This window comes from Indicator indicator, chromosome 5 (genome assembly GCF_027791375.1).
Source record: "Indicator indicator isolate 239-I01 chromosome 5, UM_Iind_1.1, whole genome shotgun sequence".
Lineage (NCBI taxonomy): Eukaryota > Metazoa > Chordata > Aves > Piciformes > Indicatoridae > Indicator > Indicator indicator.
The window spans coordinates 36,829,574-36,851,652 of record NC_072014.1 but is presented as its reverse complement, the minus strand read 5'-3'; the positions used below and the strand labels follow the sequence as shown (position 1 = coordinate 36,851,652).

The 22,079-nt window shown below is 44.5% G+C and overlaps 1 protein-coding gene across 1 annotated transcript in view; it reads left to right on the top strand.

Annotated features, from left to right (window-relative positions):
- The window catches only part of TANC1 (tetratricopeptide repeat, ankyrin repeat and coiled-coil containing 1), a 42,315-nt gene that overhangs the window by 13,165 nt on the left and 7,071 nt on the right, over nt 1-22,079 (top strand). Inside the window, exons 5-20 of the mRNA XM_054381331.1 lie at nt 2,205-2,462; nt 3,808-3,933; nt 4,527-4,808; nt 6,049-6,203; nt 7,134-7,365; nt 8,502-8,668; nt 9,078-9,685; nt 12,591-12,699; nt 12,920-13,042; nt 13,895-14,131; nt 14,750-14,938; nt 17,075-17,153; nt 19,550-19,683; nt 20,710-20,833; nt 20,952-21,127; nt 21,593-21,725. Coding sequence (XP_054237306.1) covers nt 2,205-2,462; nt 3,808-3,933; nt 4,527-4,808; nt 6,049-6,203; nt 7,134-7,365; nt 8,502-8,668; nt 9,078-9,685; nt 12,591-12,699; nt 12,920-13,042; nt 13,895-14,131; nt 14,750-14,938; nt 17,075-17,153; nt 19,550-19,683; nt 20,710-20,833; nt 20,952-21,127; nt 21,593-21,725 — 3,132 coding nt within the window. The remainder of the gene's footprint in view (nt 1-2,204; nt 2,463-3,807; nt 3,934-4,526; nt 4,809-6,048; nt 6,204-7,133; nt 7,366-8,501; nt 8,669-9,077; nt 9,686-12,590; nt 12,700-12,919; nt 13,043-13,894; nt 14,132-14,749; nt 14,939-17,074; nt 17,154-19,549; nt 19,684-20,709; nt 20,834-20,951; nt 21,128-21,592; nt 21,726-22,079) is intronic.

The window sequence follows — 22,079 nt, the reverse complement described above, 5'->3', positions numbered from 1 at the left end:
GAGGCTAAGCTGGAGGAATGCTGAGTTGTGTAAGTGCCTCATCATCCTGCAAGGCTGAAGTTGCAGTGCAGTTGGTCTGAAAGAAGAAGAGTTGGTGCTTCTTTGGGTTGAACAAGCCTCAGAGCTCCAAGGAGCAGTCAGTACATTTGTATTTCATGAGCAGTCCACTATGCTGGAGTGGTTTACCTCATGATTTGGTCAGCAGAGTGTAGAGTCACCACACACAGACCTTTCACATTTTAGTCTGGGGTGCACACAGAGATTATTTGAACTGACATTGATTGTGATTTTTATTTTTTATATTTACCTTTTCTTATCCTGTTGTCCTTTCATCCTGTATTATACCTCCCTCTCTTGCATTCAGGTGTTCAAAATGCATTGGGTGTTGGCTCAACCCTTAAATAAATATTTGTTGTTTAGTTATTTTGTGGGAGTTTAATGTATTGAAAGTGGTTTAAATGAAACAGGCTTGAGAAGTGGGACAGTGCCAGCTGCATGAGGGTCAAGAAGTTGAACTGCAGGGTCCTGCATCTGGGTCAGGCCAGTCCCAGGCACAAATCCAGGCTGGGTGCAGAGTGGGTTGAGAGTAGCTCTAAAAAAAGAGACAATGGTGTGTTGATTGGCGAGAAGCTCACCATAAACAGGCAGTGTGCTCATGCATCCCAGAAGGCAAATCATGTCCTGGGCTGCATCAAGAGGAATGTGTCCAGCAGGTCAAGAGAGGGGATTCTGTCCCTTTACTCTGCTCTTGTAAGACCCCACCGTGAATACTGTGTCCAGTTCTGGTGTCCCCAGCATAAGACAGACACACAACTGTTGGAACAAGTCCAGAAGCGGGTCACAAAGATGATCCAAGGGCTGGAACACCTCTGCTATGAGGATGGGCTGAGGGATCTGGGATTGTTTGGCCTCTCCAGGGGGACGTTACAGCTGCCTTCCAATACCTGAAGGGATCCTACAGAAGGCTGCAGAGGGACTTTTCATAAGGGTGTCCAGCAATGGGACAAGGGGGAGTGGTTTTAAGCTGAGAAGAGAGTAGGTTTAGACTGGATCTTAGGGAGAAGTTCTTCAGTACAAGGGTTGTGAGAGTCTGGAATAGGCTGCCCAGGGAGGTTGTGGATGCATCCTCCTTGGGGGTGTTGAAGGCCAGGTTGGATGAGGTCTTGAACAGCCAAGTCTAGCGGAGAGGCATTCCTGCCCATGGTAGGGAAGTTGGAGTAGATGATCTCTAAGGTCCCTTTCAACCTAAGCCATTCTATGATTATGATTCTATGAAACAGCAGTTTTACTGTAAACACAGGATACATTCACAAAATGTTCACATGTGAGCACACGGGCATGGTTTTATCACACATCACTGAAGTACATCTTTAGGAGTATGAATTCTTCACACCTTCAGCTATTGCAGGAGGCCTAACTACAATCTTGAGCAAAATTAGGCTTGTGGAAATCCTCCTAACTTTGGAAGAACTGTGCAAGCCTTTTCAAAGAATTGAATTATTTTTTTGCAAAGATCAGTCTGTAAAAATGTGAGTTATCAAAAAGATGAGTTTCTTTTTCTTGCTTTAGATGCTACTTCTGAATGAGTCTTTTTTGCCTCCATGTTTGCAGAATGGTTGGAAAATTTGCAAGATAGTCTAGAGTTTTAAAAGAACTGAGATATGTTTTGTTGAAGTACTAGATTCTTCATAAGTGAAGTTTTGGTGGTTAGGGTTTTTTTTATCCCCTCAGTACAAATCAGACAGATCTAATGTGCTGGATTCTTCAGCACATTTTCTTGCCTCCTTCCTGAAGATGTTTTTCCCCATCTGACAAGCTGTATTGTTTGGCTCTTTTAGATCAATAATATTCCTTATATTTAATGAAATACTCAGTTGAAGAAATGCTGGAATATCTGCTGGCCCCAAATGCCATTTGAGTATGAGAACACAAGTGCACCATTTCACACAGCATCACAGTACATTAGAGGCTGGAAGGGACCTCCAGAGATCATCAGCTCCAACCCGCCTGACAAAACACTTAGGGTAGTCCACACAGGAATGCATCCAGGCAGGTTTTGAAAGCCTCCAGAGAAGGAGACTCCAGAACCTCTCTGGGCAGCCTTTTCCAGTGCTCTGTCACCCTCACTGTGAAGTTTCTCTCCTTGTTGAGGTGAAATCTTCTGTGTTCAAGTACGCTTTAGTTCGGTTTTCTCTCTCTTTCAGCAACGATCACGAGTTCATCAGAAAACGATGACCGTAGCGGATCCAGTTTGGAATGGAGCAAGGACGGGAGTCTCCGAGCTGGAAAACACCAAGGTATCGGTCACGAGCGAAGAACAGACAACTGCTCACCAGTGGCAGAGGAGGAGGCTGTTGGATCTGCTGAGAATCTGCCACAAGAAGTAGCAGCAGGAGAGGGTCCTGCTAATTATGCACAAAGTTCTGGCTCCTTAATAATGCCTCGTCCAAACTCTGTTGCAGGTAAAGTCATGAAACAGAAAGAAGGCTCTTCTCACTGAGTCGTCTTCTGTGGAACTTATGTTGTTAGTATGAAAGTATTCTTGTAGGACAGAGAGAAGAGAATGTAGGTTCTAAACTGCAAAGGGGAGCATTGCCAAAGCTGTGCTTCTGCTTTGTGCTCTGCTCTCTGGTACTGGGCTCCTGAGCTCCACAATCCCTGGGTCACTGGCAGCCCAGAATGCCCTCGGCTTTCACCTCTGTGGCAGGTTCTTCCTCTTGCGTATCAGGTCCAGCAGAGCATCTTTCCTTTTTGTCAGTGCACTCCAGAAATCTGAATTGTTTGTGCCTTGCTCTGTGGTCCCTCCAGCAGACATGGGATTTTTGTATTTGATGGCAGTTTGAAAACTGCTTTTCTGAATGTGAATATTCATTTGGTTTATTTTTAATGGAAAAATACATACCCCTGATAATCAGCTGGCAAATATGTTATCTGGCTTTTCAGCTCTTTTGCACAGCTCTTGTGGTTTGAAAATGGAGGCAAAAAATGTTACCCAGAGTTCTGTGACATGCAATACAAAAAGAATCTAAAGTTTTTCTTCACTGTGTTAGCAGCTAATATCTGAACTTGCTGTTAACCCCTCTGACCCATCCTCAGAAAGACAGATCTGATGAAGTGAGTCCTGAGAAGGGCTACAAAGATGATCTAAGGGCTGGAACATCTCTTCTATGAGGATAGGCTGAGGGAGCTGGGGTTGCTCAGCCTAGAGAAGAGAAGACTCTGGGGAAACCTTAGAGCTGCCATCCAGTACCTGAAGGAATCCTGCAGGAAGGCTGGAGAGGGACTTTCTGTAAGGATGTCCAGCAATACGACAAGGGGGAATGGGTTTTAAGCTGAGGGAGAGTAGGGTTAGACTGGACTTTAGAAATTAGTTCTTCAGTATGTGTGGTGGGACTCTGGAGAGGTTGTGGATGCCTCTTCCCTGTGAGTGTTCAAGACTAGGTTGGATGGGGCTTTGAGGGGAGGTTGGAGTAGATGATCTCTAAGGTCACTTCCAACCTAAGCCATTCTATGATTCTATAATGACCCCTCTGATGTGGTAGTACTCATAGTAACAAATGAACATGAGAACTGTTTACCATGAGAGGAAGTTAAGGCAGGTGTGAGTGCTATCTGGAAAGGGAAAAATCCAGCTAAGCCTTTAGTGAGCTTGATTGAAAAGATTTTGTAAATGTTGTAACATGAACTACTGCCATTGCCTACAAAACCTTGGCTGCGAGCACTCTGAGGAAAGCACTGCAATATGTAATAATGTTCCTTGTAACTTACACTGAGAGAAAAATAACCTTCCATCCTTTAAAACTCCAGCCACAAGTTCAACCAAACTGGAAGATCTGAGTTATTTGGATGGACAACGAAATGCTCCTCTACGCACCTCCATTCGCCTGCCGTGGCACAACACTGCTGGTGGCAGAGTGCCTCAGGAGAGCAAAGGTATGCACATCTCTCCTGGCACAGCACAGCTGGGCAGACTGAAGTCATCTGTGCTGTGTCCTTTCTGTTCTTGTGGCTTCAAAATGATGGAAAAATGGGTAGTAATTTATTATTATTATTAATTATTTTTAAAGCATAGGGATTTTTAAACCATAAAATGTTATTCATTCTCTGCACCTTTTTCTGTTTCTCTGTAAATGTCTTTACAGATCTGAAGACCTGACACTGAGAGGCTCAGCAGTGTAGTTCACTCTAAACTGAAAAATGTTTGGCACCTCCCTGTTTGTAGAATTATTGATGTGTTTTTTAAGAAAATAACTCAAGTGCCTTTATTAAAAAAAAAAAAAATCCTCCATTATGTTTGTAGCATCTCACCTCTAGAATTTAAATCCCATAGGAATTATGGAGTGACCTGAGTGCTTATGGAGTGAACTAAGCAACTCAGTCTTCATTGTTCTCTCGATGAAAGCTCTAAAAAGTCTGACAATGAATGCTGTTAACAAGGGCACTGAATGAAGTGGTCTAAACCAGGGCTGGTTTATTGCATGCAGAGTTTCTTCTAATAAACTGCTCTCTGTGCCACCTCTCCTCAGCTCGTTTCATCCCCTATAAGCCTCAAGACATTTTGCTGAAGCCGCTGCTGTTTGAAGTGCCAAGCATCACAACAGACTCGGTGTTCGTTGGAAGAGAATGGCTGTTTCAGGAGATTGAGGACAGGCTGGGGGACAGCAACCCAGCAGAGAACAGGGGAGCAGTCATCACTGGCAACGTGGGATTTGGGAAGACTGCCATCATTTCACGGCTGGTGGCACTTAGCTGCCATGGGAGTCGCATGAGGCAAATAGCTTCCAACAGCCCTCATTCATCTCCCAAAAGTATGTTCTTTTTTCTGAGCAGTTGTTTGGGTTATTGTGCTGGTAACAAGAGCCCAGTGTTGTTTGCTTTTTTTGGATGAGGGTGGTCAGGCTTCATGAGTTCCTCAGCAAATACTTGTTTCCTCCTGTGAGGAAAGGAAACTGTTAGAATTGCTTGCTTTGACATAATGCAGTGTGGATTCAACAGGCCGGAAAAGAGGGTAAAAAAGAGATGCAGAATCTCTTCCTGTGGTCAGGCAGTGAGTGTTTACCCTAAACTTAGCATTGTGACTGTAGGATCTCATTCTTTTGGAAGGAGAGAAGTGATGTGTTTCTTTCTCACCCTGTACCGCACACCTGCCACACAATTTCAGTAATGGCAAGAATAAAGCTGTGGAGAAACCTGTTCTGTCTTCTGCTAGCATCCACAGGTTTCTGTCATCTGACCAGTCCAATGCCTGTGTTAACTGGAGGGGTGATGTGACTGTTCATAGAACAATATAACGGTTTAGGCTGGAAGGGACTCTACAAATAATCTACTCCAACCTCCCTGCCATGGGCAGGGATGCCCCTCAACTAGGCTCAACTGCTCAACACCTCCAACCTGGTCTTGAAACCCCAAGGAGGAGGCATCCACAACCTCCCTGGGCAACCTGTTCCAGACTCTCACCACCCTTTTACTGAAGAACTTATTCCTAAGGTCCCGTCTAACCCTACTCTCCCTCAGCTTAAAACCATTCCCCCCTTGTCCTGTTGCTAGACACCCTTAATGAAAAGTCCCTCTCCAGCCTTCCTGTAGGATCCCTTCAAGTATGGGGAGGCAGCTATAAGGTCCCCCAGAGAGTCTTTGTGGCTGCTATTTCCCCTGCTGACGCTTCTATTATTGTTGTTGTTAATATTTTTTTTAATTATTATTATTACTACTATTTTTAATGATGATGATTATTAAGTTGTTTCCCAAGAGTTCTGACATATAATAACTAAGCCATCACATACATCATTTTCATAAGGAAACTTCAGCCTGATTTCGCTTTCAGTAACTCTGTAGTTTTCATCTAAAAGTCAGTGGAACTGTTTAAAATTTGTGTAGTTGCAAATATGTGGCTGTATTTATCAGACTAGTTGCAGGCTTCTTCTCAAATGCTGTTGTTCAGTTTTAATTTTTACTCTAGCAGTAAAGACACTCTATGAAGTTGTCCTAGAAAGCAACCTGCTACCAGCAAGTTTAGGCTCTTTTGTATTTGTTGTCTTTGAAATGTAGGTGGTGACTCCTGCCAGGAGATTCCCTTAAGTCACTTGCCCTCATCTGCTCCTCCAGCAAGTGGTACCAGTACAATGAAGTCTCTGAGTTGTGCTGGGGCTCCTGAATACCAAAATCAGATTCTGGGGGATTCTGTCCGACGCCTTGCCTCAAAGGTGAGCTTTCACTTCTCAAGAGATGTTCAGTGTGTTAGAAAACTTCTAGCCTTGGAGGCGTGGCATCTGCTTTGCAGAGCCTCCTGGCTAGGCCAGTGGTCACTAGTGGAAGGAGAGGTAGCAACCATGGACACTTCTAGAAGGTGTGTCTGTTTCATGACTGGTGAAACAAACTTCCTGCCCCTTCTGCCTTTCAGGTTATTACTTGAATTCTGCTTGGTTGTAGAAAAAGTTATGTAAAAATTCACACTTGGTTTCTGTGTGTACAGGAGGTTGGGATCTGTCACTTGCAGAAAGGGCCACTACAGGTAGATGCTCCCTCACTGTACCTTCCAAAAGTAAAATTCTGGGGAAAAGTGAACATGAAAAGTTTGGCCTATGTGTAATCCACCTACATTCTGTGACACAGGCTGAGTCTGAATGCAGTCCTTCCCTTATCTGTACTCTGTTACATATGGGGGTGTCTTGATTAGCTGTCTGTCATTCACTGCTGCCTGATGATGATCAGATTAGTCCCTGGGTGATGATGATCAGATTAGTCCATGGGTGACTACAGCACAATTAAATTCCAGCTATTGGGTTGCTTAGTTGGAGCCTCAAGTTGTTTTTCTTGTACTACTTAGCTGTGTACCCACTGTATCCAGACAGCCTGAGCTCACATTACTCTGCTTTCATGCCAGAATCTGACATTTTGATTTCTTTTCCTCTTTGCATGCCCTACAAGGTCAGAATCAGTTTCACTGTCTTCCTCCTTGCTGTGTCTCTGACAGAGGCCATCTGAGACCAGCCTTGGGGTTAGATAATTACTCTAACACTGAGAAATGTTCTGTAGCTGAAGGAGAAATGCAGTTTGTTGCAATTAGATGAAGTAGTGCCCAGCAGGAACACTGAAGGGTGCCACTTGTGTTGTGTTTGTCCCAAACTCTGCAGGTGGTTGCCTACCACTACTGCCAGGCTGACAACACCTACACCTGCCTGGTGCCGGAGTTCGTGCACAGCGTGGCAGCTCTGCTCTGCCGCTCCAGCCAGCTGGCAGCCTACAGAGACCTCCTGATCAGAGAGCCTCACCTGCAGAGCATGCTCAGCCTCAGGTCCTGTGTGCAGGACCCAGAGGCAGCTTTCAGAAGGGGGGTGCTGGAACCACTTGTGAACCTCAGGAAAGGTAGGTTGAGCAGGAAGAGACTTGGAAGCGGAATCTAAACTGCATAAAAAGGGGAATGGTGGTGGTGGTGGTGGTAAATCTAAGAATGTTTGTTTTAATGCTCTGAGGCAAATGAAGCAAGGAGAACATGCCTGGAGAAAGGGATTCCTCGACTGGGGCAGCTATTTGTAGCAATAAGAGGCAGGCTTTGAACAGTTGTTCCATGTTTTAAAATAAAATTCTATGAATCTTAGTAAAGGTTATGGAAACTTCATATTTACTTTTCTGCCAGATATCCCAAAGATAACTTTGCAGCTTGAAATGAAGGCCAGCAGGTTTGCAGGAAAGGTTGTTGTTTTTAGATGCTATTGAGTTTTGCCACACTTCCTTGGTTTGTAATTTTCTGTACATTGTAAATTTCTGTGCCTAAACACCTGCAAAGAGGATGTGGTTTTTGCTTGCTTCTGAAATGGATACAGCAGTTTTCCAAGGAAGCAGTTGGCAGGATGAGTTCCATACTGTAAAAAACCCCAGCAGACCCCTCCTGGAGATCAGCTGGCTCCACTATGTGTGCCAGCCTGTGCAGGGACCTGGTACATGGCAGGGCAGGGTAGGGTGTGCCCACCTGTGAGCAGAGCCTGTGCCATTCCTTTGAAAACTAGTTTGCAGTTCTCAAATTTTGTTGACATTCCACAAAATTCCTGTGAAATCCACTGGCAAATCTCATGTTTAACCCCTGGGATTTTCATCCTTAAAGAGGTGTTCAAAACGAGTGTTGCTGGTTCCTTAAGCTGTTGCAAAAGAACCTCTTCTCCTCAGCACTGAAAGTGTAAACATTTGCAAACTGTAAACTTATTTTTGTTTGGTAACTCCAATAAAGGAGCTCTTTATAAATCAGTTGTGAAATAGATCCATCATAATAGTGCAGTGAAAAACCCCTGCTGTGATTGCTTCCACTTCTTTCACTTTATGGCAGTGTTGTTTTGTATCTCCTAATGTTGCTTTGAATCTCCTAAGTAATGCTTAATGCCGTAAGATGTATTGCTGTGCATAAAAAGGTGTTTTTATCTCTTGATGTTCAAAACCTGGGGAGAAAAATGTGTCATTTAATAGGAGAATTTGATTCATTCTGTCCTCTTCTATTTTTGTAATTGCAGAGCAGAAAATTCCTGAGGAAGATTACATCATTTTGATAGATGGTTTGAATGATGCTGAATTCCATAAACCTGATTATGGTGACACACTCTCTTCATTTCTGACAAATATCATCTGTAAGTTTCCTCCCTGGCTGAAACTCATTGTGACTGTAAGAACAAACTTCCAGGTAAAAACATCTTTTAACTTTTCTCTTGCCCTCAAAGACTAAGTGATTTTGGGGGGGAGGAAAAACTCTGGGTGTAGAGGAATTCCAAGTAAAGATTCTTGGGTTTTTTTCCTCCCTTCCTTTGTTGTTGCATGTTTATTTACAGTGCACAAGTGTGATACCTGAAGGCTTTTTGTGTTTTGAATCACTTTGAGTATGCTAGTGGAATCAATAATACAAAGAAGTAGTGAAATCAGACTGTTTCCTTGACCTTCAAGAGTGAAATGGGCCAAGGAATTTCTTTTTAACCTCTCTGGTACTCATTACAGAAGAGAAGTTTAGCAAAGATGCATTGTTGAGTTTTTGCTGCTGGAATACTCTAATGCCTGTGTGGTTTGTTTTCTTTTTTTCCTACCTCTTCCCCTCATAGGAAATAGTAAATTCACTGCCCTTTATCACAATATCCTTGGACAATTTTCCAGATAACAAAGAAATTCATGAAGACTTGAATGCTTATATTCAGCACAGAATTAATAACAGCCAAGAGATCATAAACAACATATCTTTAAATGGAAAAGCTGATGCATCTATTATTGGGAAAGTGAGTAACCACCTGATCATGAGAAGCCTGGGCTCCTACCTCTATCTGAAACTCACTCTGGATCTTTTCCAAAAAGGTCACTTAGTAATCAAAAGTGCAAGCTACAAGGTTGTTCCAGTGTCTCTGTCAGAACTGTACTTGCTGCAGTGCAATATGAAGTTCATGACAAACTCTGCCTTCGAGCGAGCCCTGCCCATATTGAACGTGGCGCTGGCGTCCCTGCATCCCATGACAGATGAGCAGATCTTCCAAGCTATCAATGCAGGCCAGATCAGTGGTGAACAGAAGTGGGAAGACTTCAGCCAAAGGATGGAGGCCCTCTCCTGTTTTCTGATCAAAAGACGTGACAAAACACGGATGTTCTGCCACCCTTCCTTCAGGGAATGGCTTGTTTGGAGAGCAGAGGGCGAGAATACTGACTTCTTGTGTGAGCCAAGGTGAGTGGGACCTGTGGTGTACCGTGGCCAGAGAATCAGTCATAGAATCATGGAATGGCTTTGGGTGGAAGGGACCTTAGGGATATCTACTCCAGCCTCCCTGCTTTGGGCAGGGACACCTCTCAACTAGACTTGGCAGTTCAAGGCCGCATTCAATCTGGCCTTGAACACCCATAGGGATGTTCATCCTCAGCCCCCATCCGCAGCCTCTCTGGGCAGCCTGTTCCTGAGTCTCACCACCCTCTTACTGAAGAACTTCTTCCAAAGATCCAGTCTACTCTGTCAGCTTAAAACCATTCTCCCTTGTCCTGTTGCTGGACACCCTTATGAAAATGCCCTCTCCAGCCTTCCTGTAGGATCCCGTTAGGTATTGGGAGGCAGCTCGAATGTTCCCCCATTCTTCTCTAGGCTGAGCAACCCAGGTTTCTTCAGCCTGTCCTTGTAGCAGATCCAGCCCTTGGATCATCCTCATGGCCCTCTTCTGGGCTTGCTCCAACAGCTCTGTGTCCTTATGATGGGGGACACCAGAACTTGGATGCAGCATTCAAATTGGGGTCTCACAATAGAGCAAAGGGGCAGAATCCCCCCTCAGCAGCTGGGTTTGACATGATTGCTCAGCAACATCTGCTGAGAGGAAAGAGCAATGGTAAAGTACAAGCACACTCAATTTCTTCCACAATGAAAAGTTAAACATGCTTATAAGTAGAGCTGACCAGAAGTATCAGAGGTTACAATGCATACCTGACTTTGTAGAATATGCAGTTTTGCCTTTGACTTTGCCACCTTCCTGGAGAAATGAGAGTACTAGGTTATTAATAGAGCAAAATTGGTGAGAATGACATGCAGCAGCACCTTGTCTGTTTAGAGCACAGGAATAGAAAGAACAGATTGTTTGGGCTCTTTTAGACGTAAAAACACTAAGGCATTTCATTCTATAATTATATCCTCATGGCATAGCTTCAGTTTGTTCCATCTCACCTTTGACTTAGCATGAATTACTTAGCTTGGAGGCAGTGAAGCTGTTCGTGCACATTCTCCCAGCCTGCATCGTCCATTTGTTTTATGCTCCTCAGGGTGTTAGTTGTTTTGGGTTTGGTTTGGTTTTGTTTCTTTTTTTTTAACATAAGAATAAATAATTCTGCCATTTAAAATTGTCACCAGCCCAGAACCCTCTGTGTGTTGGGGTGGATGTAACCAAGGTGGCAGTGCCAGGGCTGCTGGCTGTTCAGCCCCACCATTTTTCACCTTGCCAGCTGCATGCTGGACCTGTTGCATTCCTGAAGCATGACTGCCTGCTCTGCTGGGAGGTGGAGCACTGCCCACTCTGACATAGAGCTGCCCTCCTTGCAAAGCTCTCTTCAGAAGTTTCTGAAGATGGGGTCAGTAGGGCCCTGCAAATTAATCCCCCAGATAAATGGTCTAATTAGCATATGGTTAGTTGTCCAGTTCCACTGCTAGGGAAGTCATTCTGCCCCTACACTCAGCACTGGTTAGGCCACTCCTTGAGTACTGTGTCCAGTTCTGGGCTCCTCAATTCAAGAAAGATGTTGAGTTGTTCAAACAGGTCCAGAGAAAGGTAACAAAGCTGGGGAGGGGTCTGGAGCACAGCCCTGTGAGGAGAGGCTGAGGGAGCTGGGGGTGTTTAGCCTGGAGAAGAGGAGGCTCAGGGGAGACCTCATTGCTGTCTACAACTACCTGAAGGGAGGTTGTAGTCAGGTGGGGGTTGGTCTCTTTACCCAGGCAACCAGCGACAGAACAAGAGGACACAGTCTCAAGCTGTACAGGGGGAAGTTTAGGCTTGACCTTAGAAAGAAGTTCTTCACAGAAAGAAAGATTGCCCATGGATTGGGGCAGATTGGAAGAGACCTTAGAGATACCTATTGCAACCTCCCTGCTTTGGGCTGGGACACCTCTCAACTAGACTTGGCAGTTCAAGGCCACATTCAACCTGGCCTTGAACACGCCCAGCATGTTCATCCTCAGCCCCCATCCACAGACTGTTCCAGAGTCTCACCACCACCTTCTTACTGAAGAACCTCTTCCAAAGATCCAGTCTACTCTCAGCTTAAAACCATTCTCCCTTGTCCCATTGCTGGACACCCTTATGAAAATGCCCTCTCCAGCCTTCCTATAGGATCCCCTCAGGTATTGGAAGGCAGCTCAGATGGCAGATTGCATATTGGGGCTGCCCAGGGCGATGGTGGGGTCATGTCCCTGGAGGTGTTTAAGAGGAGAGTGGATGAGGCACTGGTGACATGGACTGGTTGATTAGTTAGGGGTGGGTGATTGGTTGGACTTGATGATCTCGGAGGTCTCTTCCAACCTGGCTGATTCTGTGATTCTGTGTGGTGACCATGTTTTCTCAGGCTTCTGCCATTCCCACTGTTTCCTAGAGCACTGACCACCAACTAATGTAGATGGACAATTACTAAATACACATTTTATCTCAGATGTCAAAGGAATTCACAGCATCATAGAATTGTGTAGGTTGGAAAAGACCTGCAAGATCAAGTTCAGGTATTAACCCCAGCACTGCCAAGATTCAGATCTCCTAAAAGGACTGGGTTTTTCCTGAGGTACCTGCAGTTTCTGACTGGGAGATGGAACAAAACAGGAGGGGAGCAGCATGCAGATCAGTGTCCAAGGCTGCACTGTTTCTGACGTGGGCCTCCTAGGAGGTGACAGGAGAGAAATGTTAGGAGTATGTTTCAACTTGAAAAATTGCTGTTTCTTCATTCTTTGCATTATTTGGCTGTGGAAGGAGCTTTGGATGTCATGGCATGTGTCAGAAGTCTGCCAGAGAAAGCTGAGCATGTGACAGGCATGTAGCCATCACAATATCATGTAAAGATCTTTACTGAGAGGACAGTTGTAAAAGCAGTTCTCTCTCCCTCCTTTCTGCTAGGAACGGGCACTCTCTGCTGGCTTTCATGTTCTCTCGACAAGAGGGAAAGTTAAACCGCCAGCAAACGATGGAACTTGGTCACCATATACTCAAAGCTCACATTTTTAAGGTAAATTTTACAGTTTGATAGCTTTTATGATCTATTCATCTGACTGCATCTCAGGGAGTCTCCTCTGAGCTGCTTTATTTAATGCTTTGTTAGAAGCTTATGCAAACCACCATGTTGTAGTGCTAACAAACAGAACTGTTGTTTCTCTTGATACTGCTGAGATGTAGCTATCAATTTGCATTTCCTGTAGAGAGATTTCCTCTTATATCATTTCTGTTAGGGTCTCAGTAAAAGGACTGGGATTTCTTCCAGTCATCTTCAAGCCCTGTGGATTGGTTACAGTACTGATGGACTCTCTGCAGCCCTCGCCTCTCTGAGGAACATCTACACACCCAATGTGAAGGTAAGGGAATAAGCACCATCATGTGCCACTGTTGCTGGGACTCTGGTGATGAATGTTGAAATCAGCATCGCCTCTTAGAAGAAAAAAAAGCCACCACTCTGCATCTGTAACTGAACTCCTTTAGGACAAGTCTTCCTGTGCTTTTTTTAAGCTGTTGTTAAATTCTAATTCAATTTTCCTTGATAGTTTTGATGGAAAGAAAGGTTTCACTCTGGTTCTGAGGCACTCATGCTCTGTAGCAGCGATCAATGTGTGGATGCATTCTCAGGGGTCAGATGTGCCACCTGGTTTGCTGGCCACACTTCAGCCATGTTTTCCTGCATGGGCAAGTACCCTGAGAACTGTAAAAGGAGAAATACTGTGAGTGAAAGGATGTAAAATGCCAGATCTTTGCTCTGTTATTGGAGTCCCTGGATTATGGATAGGAAAATCCAAAGGGAACAGCTGCAATTCTAGCCAGCTGCTAAGCCTTTTGATTGGTAATGTGTGTGGACTTGCACACACACTCACACCCAGGCTCTGATGACTTTGTCAGATTGCTTTCTGTGCAGTCTGGTTCTTTATTAATAGAATCAGTTACAGAGTTGCAAGTCACAGGGATGAAATTGTGGTGAGGAAGCAGAGATCCTCACTCAGGGAAGAGCTGAGTCTCCTGCTAGGAGTACAGAGATCAGCAATGCAATAATCTGTTTGCTAACAGATGATTTTAAACTTTCATAGTGCTATACATGAGACAAAAAGTAACATCTGCATCAGAATTAGGTAGGAACATGTGAATACCTGAACTGAGACATCAAGTCTCTTGATGAGACAAAACTGGGGAGAAATTGTTCTGTTTAAATTCAATTTTAGGTGAGTCGGCTGCTGATCTTGGCAGGAGCAAATGTGAATTACAGGACTGAAGTACTGAATAATGCTCCAGTGCTATGTGTTCAGTCACACCTTGGACATGAAGAAGTGGTCACTCTCTTGCTGGAATTTGGAGCTGCTATTGATGGAACTTCAGAAAATGGGATGACAGCACTTAGCTACGCAGCCGCTGCGGGCCACATGAACATAGTTTCACTGCTGTGCAAAAGAGGTGCAAAGGTAAGCAGGTGCACAAAGACTGCAGTGTCTACAGCCAAAAACAATCCTGCAGAGGCCTAAGAAAGGTGATGTTGCTATACAATTCACACACATGGACTTGAGGCAGGGCAGTGGGAGAGTCCAGAACATCCACACAGGCTTCCATGAAGCATTTTCTACATAGCTCATCTGTTCAGCCAGTTCAGGTCTACCTCACTGTGCACTTTGGCTAATCTGTACTGCATCAGCTCGTCCATGACTGTGTCATGGGAGACAGTGTGAGAAGCCTTACTGAAGTCAAAGTAGGCAGCATCCACTGCTCTCCCCTCATACACCAAGCCAGGTGTAGATGGCTGTCAGTTTTGTCAACCATGATTTCCCCTGGGTAAATCCATGCTGACCACTCCCAATCACTCTCCTGTCCTTTGTATGTTTGGAAATGGTTTCCAGGATTAGTTTTTCCCTAACCTTCCCAGTGACTGTGGTGAGACTGTTTGGTTTGTAATTCCCCGATCTTCCTTCTTGCCCTTCCTGATGATAGAATTGACATTTGTTCTCTTGCAGTGCTCAGGAGCTTCTCCTTTCCATGGCCTTTCACAGGACTTTCTAACTTTGGACATTATTTTCCCCTCAATGCAGGCTGACTATGTAGACAAGAAAGGCCAGTGTGCATTGGTCCATAGTGCTTTGAGAGGACATTGTGACATCCTGGAGTACTTACTCAATGTTGCTTGGACAGCTACTTCTTCCCAAGAACAAAGTTCACTGAGAAAAAGCCAGGCACTGCAGCAAGCTCTGACAGCAGCTTCCAGCATGGGACACTGCCAGGTAGGTTGGGTAGCTCAGGTGTTATGTTTGAATTCATGAGAATTGTACAGCACTGCTTGCAGCTATTTTTAAAAGAGGTTTGAAAAGCAGAACTGTTGCAACTTAAGATATTTGAAGTAGTTTGCATTCTTAGCAGCTGGCTTAAATTAGCTGCAATTAATTATCCAATAGTATTATTTCCTTCAGGATTTGTTTATATGTAATTTTCTGTCTACCTTTTCCTCTGCGTTTTTGGAAGTTGACTTCAATCTCTAGTGGTGATAATGATGTGCTGTATCAGTGATCCACCCCAGTATGGTATTCTACTTCAGCCTGAATTATTTTGTTGTCTGTAGTGTAACAAATTCTCTGCTGCACATGGTTGGCTTTTTAACCTGACGCACTGTCAAGGCACTGACATCAGCTTACTTCAGCCTGGTGTCACCTAAGACACAAGCGTGGGGTTGTAGGCATGTCTGTGATGAGCAGAGTTACTCAGCATTGCAGTCTTACTCAGTGAAAGCAACCCTAGAAGTAAATATAAGAAACACACAAGATGCTTTAGATAGTTAGGTAATGCATGTCTCCTGTTGGGTGAGAAAATAAATCTTAACCTTGCTAGCCAAGTAATCAGTAAGTAGTGACACCTGAATAAAAATGGCATGAGGCTGATGGGAGTTCCTCTGGAAGTATTATAAGTAATGTGCCAAAAGTGGAGCCTTAACCACCTCTCCAGTAAAACCCTTCCAATAATTACTTCCTTTTAGATCTCTCTTTAATTGTTACAAAATCAAGAACCTGATCTTTTAAGTTCTTTACATGATTCAGCCATAGAAATGTCTATGTACAGCTAATTGATTATGTGGTATGGAAGCCAGCACTGTCACATTTGAGGATTCTGAACTGTGGGTAACTTGAATTCATGGACAATGCCTTCACTCTCATAAAAGTTCCTGTTTGCTATTCACTGATTAAATGGAAGCTCCTGAGTATCATCAAACTAGGTCACATCAACAATAAATACTTGCTCTTACCTGAAAATGTCCACCTTTTCTACTTGTAGGGCAGTAAGATGTTTAATTCTTCTTAGCTGGAAAAAAAAAAGCCCTGTGTGTGTCATCAATTTGTAATAAACTATAGTCTAACGTTTTGAATTTCAGGATTTTCCATATATTGTGTTCAGCTCTTCTCTTACAGTCTGAGAACACAAACTTTCTCCTTTCCTGCCACTGCTTTTTCCCACAGCATCAAAAATTAAGCATGGTTTTACTGCCTTCCCTGCTGGACTCTCAGTGACAATGTTCTGTGTGGACCTGGCACTTAGTGACATGGTTTAGTGTTGACCCTGCAGTACTGGGTCAAGGGTTGGACTGGATGATCTTTGAGGTCTCTTCCAACCAGATATATTCTGTGATTCTCCATTAGAAAATTCTGTTTAAAGTAGCCTTCAGGAGAGGTTTTTGTTTAATAATCTTCTACTAGGAGTTGGTTACAAAACAAGAGGTTTCCCTAACAAAATAAAAACACAGCAAAACTTAATTTCTAACTCATCTCAGGTTAACAATTAGCAACTGACAGAGGTATGTTTACTAGCATTCTGTGGGAAAAGTTTGAAACCCAGGCTCTGGGTGGCCTGGTCTAGTTGAGGATGTCCCTGCTTTTACTGCAGGGGGAGTTGGACTGGGTGACCTTCAGAGTTCCCTTCCAGCCTGGACCATTCTATCATGACTATAGACAATATAAAAAGAAAAAGCCAGGAATCACCAGCTAATAAAATGTATGCAGATACTATTTTTTCCCCACTCCTCTGTTTTAGACAGGATGGAATTTCCTCACTTCAACTGCAATGCTTTATTTTTACTTTTAGCATTGTTTGTCTTGATTATTCTGGTATATGTAGGTCACACTGGAGCTCATTGGATCATAATCATGCCAAACATCCTGAACCAATTAATTGAAAGGCACTGGGCTTGTTAAAAGCTGCTTTCAACAGCATTCAGCCATCTTCAAGTCATACTAAAAATCACCCAGACCTTGCTTGAACTTGATTCCTATGCATTGAGAGAAGCACTCTCACTTACTTTAAATCTTTTACCCATTGCTGTGTCTTGTTACAGCAAATGGGTTTTGTGCCTCACTGCATCTCTGCTTTGACAGGTGGTTTGCTACATCTTGGCAATCAAGAAGGACCTTGACATAGACATCAATGAGACTGATGCCTTGTGGGGAGAAACAGGTATGGCCTTTCTCACAGTTTCCCTAATTCAGCTGTTCACTGAAGAAGTAAGAGCTTTTAATACTGATTTTTATTAATTTCAGGGTGGGGTTCTTTGTGATAAAAGTCATGGGGAAACACCAAATTTTTAATGACAAAACACAGTTTGTAAGTGTAGGGTTTTTAACTGACTCAACCTACCCATGTGATGTATTGAAGAGTTATGTGATATTAAAATTACTGTACACCACTGCCTTAAATTGAAAGTTGTCTGTGGAAATAGTGCTTTGAGCTTCAGTGCAGATGATCTGTTTGAGAACTTCTAAAAAAACCTTATGTGTTTGTAGGATTTGTTAGGTGATGGCCTCAATTTGTCTTCTGACACCTGGATAAGGATTAGGGAGATGTGTTCACAGGATGCTGGGGTTGGAAGGGACTTCCAGAGATTGAGTCCAACCCCCCTGCCAGAGCAGGACCGTAGAATCCAGCACAGGTCACACAGGAATGCATCGAGATGGGGCTTGAAAGTCTCCAGAGAAGGAGACTCCACAACCCCTCTGGGGAGCCTGTTCCTGTGCTCTGTGACCCTCACAGTGAAGAAGTTCCTCCTCCTGTGCTGTAGTTCGTATCCATTGCCCCTTGTCCTGTCACAGGGTGCAACTGAGCAATGCCCCCTCCCCCTTGTGCTGTCGCTGTACTGTCAGTTACACCTTGAGACAAAATGCTGGCACTGACAGAATCACAAGTGTAGAAGTTTCTGGACAGGACAGCTTGTTTTGCCTTTAATGGGTATTTCTCAGGTATTTTCCAGTTCTTCAGATCTAAACAGCTGATAATTGTAATTGCAAGAGTGAAGCATCAGGGAGTGAAGAGTGGTTAGAATATTGTTTTAAAAAAGAGACTTCAATGCTTCCTGCAGTGTTGGTAATTTCATCTACTTTCAGCATCTGTTAGAGTTTAAAAATACTTGAAAATGCTAAAAAACACAACAAATTCACAATTGGACTCACCTCTTACTGGAAAATAGACTTTATTAGGTTGTAGTAAATGGAGGGGTGAGTCTCTCACTACTTCCTGCAGAAGCTACTGCCCATGGCCCCATTTTCTACAGAGTGTTAGCATCACTGATGCTTCAATACAAACAGCAAAAGCGTTTGAATTTCTTCAAGCTCCATTTCAAGCACACAATGAGTTGATGTAAGCAAAATGGAAGACGAGGGGGAAAAAATCATGGTGGGGGAAATAGTTCATTGTCAAGCTTCAGTGAGCATCCTAGTGAAAAGCACAGAGTGTAACCAGCTACAGGAGAGAAGGTGGCAAGTGGCACTGCTGCAAGGTTTAAACTTCACCCTTCTGCTGCTGAGCAGAGTCACAAAGTATTGGTGCCAGACATGGGGAGTTGTCCTGCTTTCTTACAAGGCAGATACTGTGAACAAAAAGATGCAGGGATATGTATCTTTCAGAAGCCTAAGATAAGGATCCCAGCAGTGGCTTTATCACTGTGCTGTCCAGAGCTGATTGCTGCTGCGCTCTTGGGCTGCCCCATCAGCAGCCTGCAGGGGGCTGTGCTCTGGTTGTGATGCTCTGGTGTTTGCAGCCAGGGCTCAGGAGGTGCCTTCTGTCTGTGCAGGAGTTGCCAGGTTACTGTATTTTAGCTGGACGTAAAGACACTGTTTGGCTGACAACTAGAATGTTGATGTCTCCTGTGTACTGGAAAATGTACAATAATCCCTTGTTGTCTAGAGCAAGGGTGAACACAGGGATTACAGCTCTGGATTGATAACCTGCTGGGGTTTTCACCATGAAAAACTAGGAAAACAATTCTAACTGATGCACAGTGACACTAAATTGTCCAAGTGTTATGTTTTGAGACTGGTTGCCTTTAAAAATCCATAAAGTTACAGACCTCCAGAGGCTGGATAGATACCAACTTCTTGCAGAGATCTGCTTTTTGGTATTACATCACTGCTAGGGATGGAGTAAACAGAGCTTCCTGAAACTTGAGTTCCAGCTCTTTTGTTGCATCCCAGCACTGTTACTATCTGCACCTTTGAGTAGGGCCTGATGGAAAGAGGTGAAGCTTTCTTGTCATCAAAATGTGATTTATGAAAAAGGAACTGTCTCAGGCTGGTGGGTTTATCCAGAATTTTCATAGATTCCTTTGAACCCAAAAGCTATGCACGTGATACAGTCATTACCTTGGAGAGCCACCTTTTTATTCAGCAGAGAACGTGTGTGGTTTATTGACTTGGCCTTACCGGATTCTAACTTGAGCCTGAAAACAGTGATGAAATTCTTAGGGAGCAGCTGAGCTGAAGCAAACGGGGGATTCAGTAAAACCCTTACAACAATGTCATGTGTCAGAAGATGTGGTAACACAGCTAAGAGCTGCTGTTGATGAATGTGCTTTCTTTCAGCCCTGACAGCTGCTGCAGGAAGGGGAAAGCTGGAGGTCTGCGAGTTCCTTCTGCAGCACGGAGCAGCTGTGACGAGAGCCAACAGGAGGGGGGTGCCTCCCCTCCTCTGTGCAGTACGGCAGGGCCACTGGCAGGTCTGGCACATCTCTGCCAATTAAAGGGATTCCTTTGGGAAGTGGGCCTTGATTCCTCCTCTCTCTAGCCCTCTCATAAATTAGATTATTGTTTCTACTGTGCCTTTGCATCAGCTTCAAAGGGACCTGTTCAGAAGCTCCCTTTTGAGGTTACTTGAAGCGATACAAGGGATTCGGAAGTACATGGGCTGCATGACAACCTTAGGTGTGATAGACCTCAACAGCAACACATTGGCAGTTAAAATAGTCCCTAGGCCAAGAAGAGAGGCAATTTCAGATCCTCTGCTGCTTCTGTATTAATGGGGAGAGACCCTTAGAGTCAGGAGCCTTCCTAGTGCTGGCCACTCCAGTCAGGAGAAGGCCCTGAACTGCCAACAGCACAGACCTGAGCTGTGCAGAATTTCTCAGTGATGGCTAGAAACCCCTTCACAGTATCACATTATAGGTTGGAAGGGACCTCCAGAGATCATCAAGTCCAACCCCACTGCCAGAGCAGGATCAATTTGGGTAGTCTGCACAGGAATGCATCCAGGTGGGGTTGGAAAGGCTCCAGAGAAGGAGACTCCCAACCTCTCTGGGCAGCCTCTTCCAGGGCTCTGTCACCCTCACTGGAAAGAAGTTTCTTCTCATGTTGAGGTGAAATCATCTATGTTCCAAGTTTGAACCTGTTGTTCCTTGTCTTATTACTGTGTACCATCAAAAAGAACTTGGTCCCCTCCACTTGATACCCACCCCTCAGATATTTATACACATTGATGAGATTCCTCTCTCAGTCTTTTCTTCTCGATACTGAACAGCCCCAGGATTCTCAGCCTCTCTTCACAGGGGGATGCTCAGGTCCCCTAATCATCCTTGTGGCTCTTCATTGGATTCTCTCCAGCAGTTCTCTTTCTTGAACTGGGGAGCCCAAAACTGGACACAGAATTCCAGGTGTGGTCTCGCCAGGGCAGAGTGGAGTCCTCTGTGCTATTAGGGCTAAAATCTAAGTCTGCAAACTGATTTTTAAACTGCTGTTTTCTCTTTCAGATTGCTAAGCTTCTAGTGGAGCATGGGTCTGATGTGAACTTAAGTGACAAGCAAGGCCGAACTCCACTTATGGTGGCTTCTTGTGAAGGACATTTAAGCACTGTGGAATTCTTGCTGTCTCAAGGTAAAAAATAAAGAGTTGATTTGAAGAGCTGCACAGCTGTCCCAGAGACCACAGCTGTGTCAGTGAGCTGACTGTCTTACTGAACAGGACATAACAAAGTTAATTTCCATTTGTACAGGCGCAGCTATTTCATCTTTGGACAAAGAAGGACTAACAGCTTTGAGCTGGGCCTGTCTGAAAGGGCACAGGGAGGTGGTTCAGTATCTAGTTGAGAAAGGTGCAACAACTGATCAGACAGACAAGAACGGACGGACCCCCTTGGACCTGGCAGCTTTTTATGGAGATGCTGATATTGTAAGTGGAGCTAACAGCAGAAATACAAAGCCTGTGTTGAATTTTCAAAATGCAAACCAAAGCTTAGAGGAAAGCTTGCTGACCAAAAGAGAGAGGAAAGGTGGGGAGGTGGCTGAGGTGCTTATGCTGCTGGCAGCTGGGCTGCAGTGCCAGGGTTTCCTCAGGAAAGCATTTTAGTACCAAGGTAGTTGTGACAAAGTCCAGCATGGTGCTGTTACGTTTTACAGCCTGCTGCTGTACAGAGCAGATGAAATGCAGAAAGCTTTTGCTTCTCCATCATAAGGCAGCGTTACTTGGCTTTGATGGGTACCTCACATGCTTTGCATGATGGGGGAGGAACTGTTGGAAATCCTTACCCTTACAAAGGTGTATTTCAAGGAAGGTTAAGTGGCAGCTGGAACATTTTGCTGTTCTGCCTCTCCTACCAAAAACATCATTACAGGGCTGTCTTATTTCTTCTCCCAGGTGCAGTACTTGGTGGAGAAAGGAGCACTGATCGAGCACGTGGACCACAGTGGCATGCGGCCCCTGGACAGAGCTATCGGCTGTCGCAACACGGCGGTGGTGGTGATGCTCCTGAGAAAGGGAGCCAAGCTAGGTTAGTGGAATCACCTCCTGCTCGAGAGGAACAGCCAGGTGTCTGCTCTGCCAGATGGCTGCTGGTGGTGTAACGAGGATTAAACAAGCAACTCTGGAAATAGACATGGGGGCTGTGGGATGTGTGTCTGGCAGGTGCCTGCTCAGGAGAAATCATCCCTCTCTTGTAAAGGCAGACACTGAAGGCTTACTTCAGGAGAAAGGCAATGCAAGGGATTGATTCTGTTCCTCTCTCTGCTGTATGTGCTGAGGAGGAGGCTACAGGAGACCAGTCTTTACATCCTTACTCTACCACAGTATACTTAAGAGGAGGGCTACAGGAGACAGTCTTTATGTGCTTACTCTATCACAATAT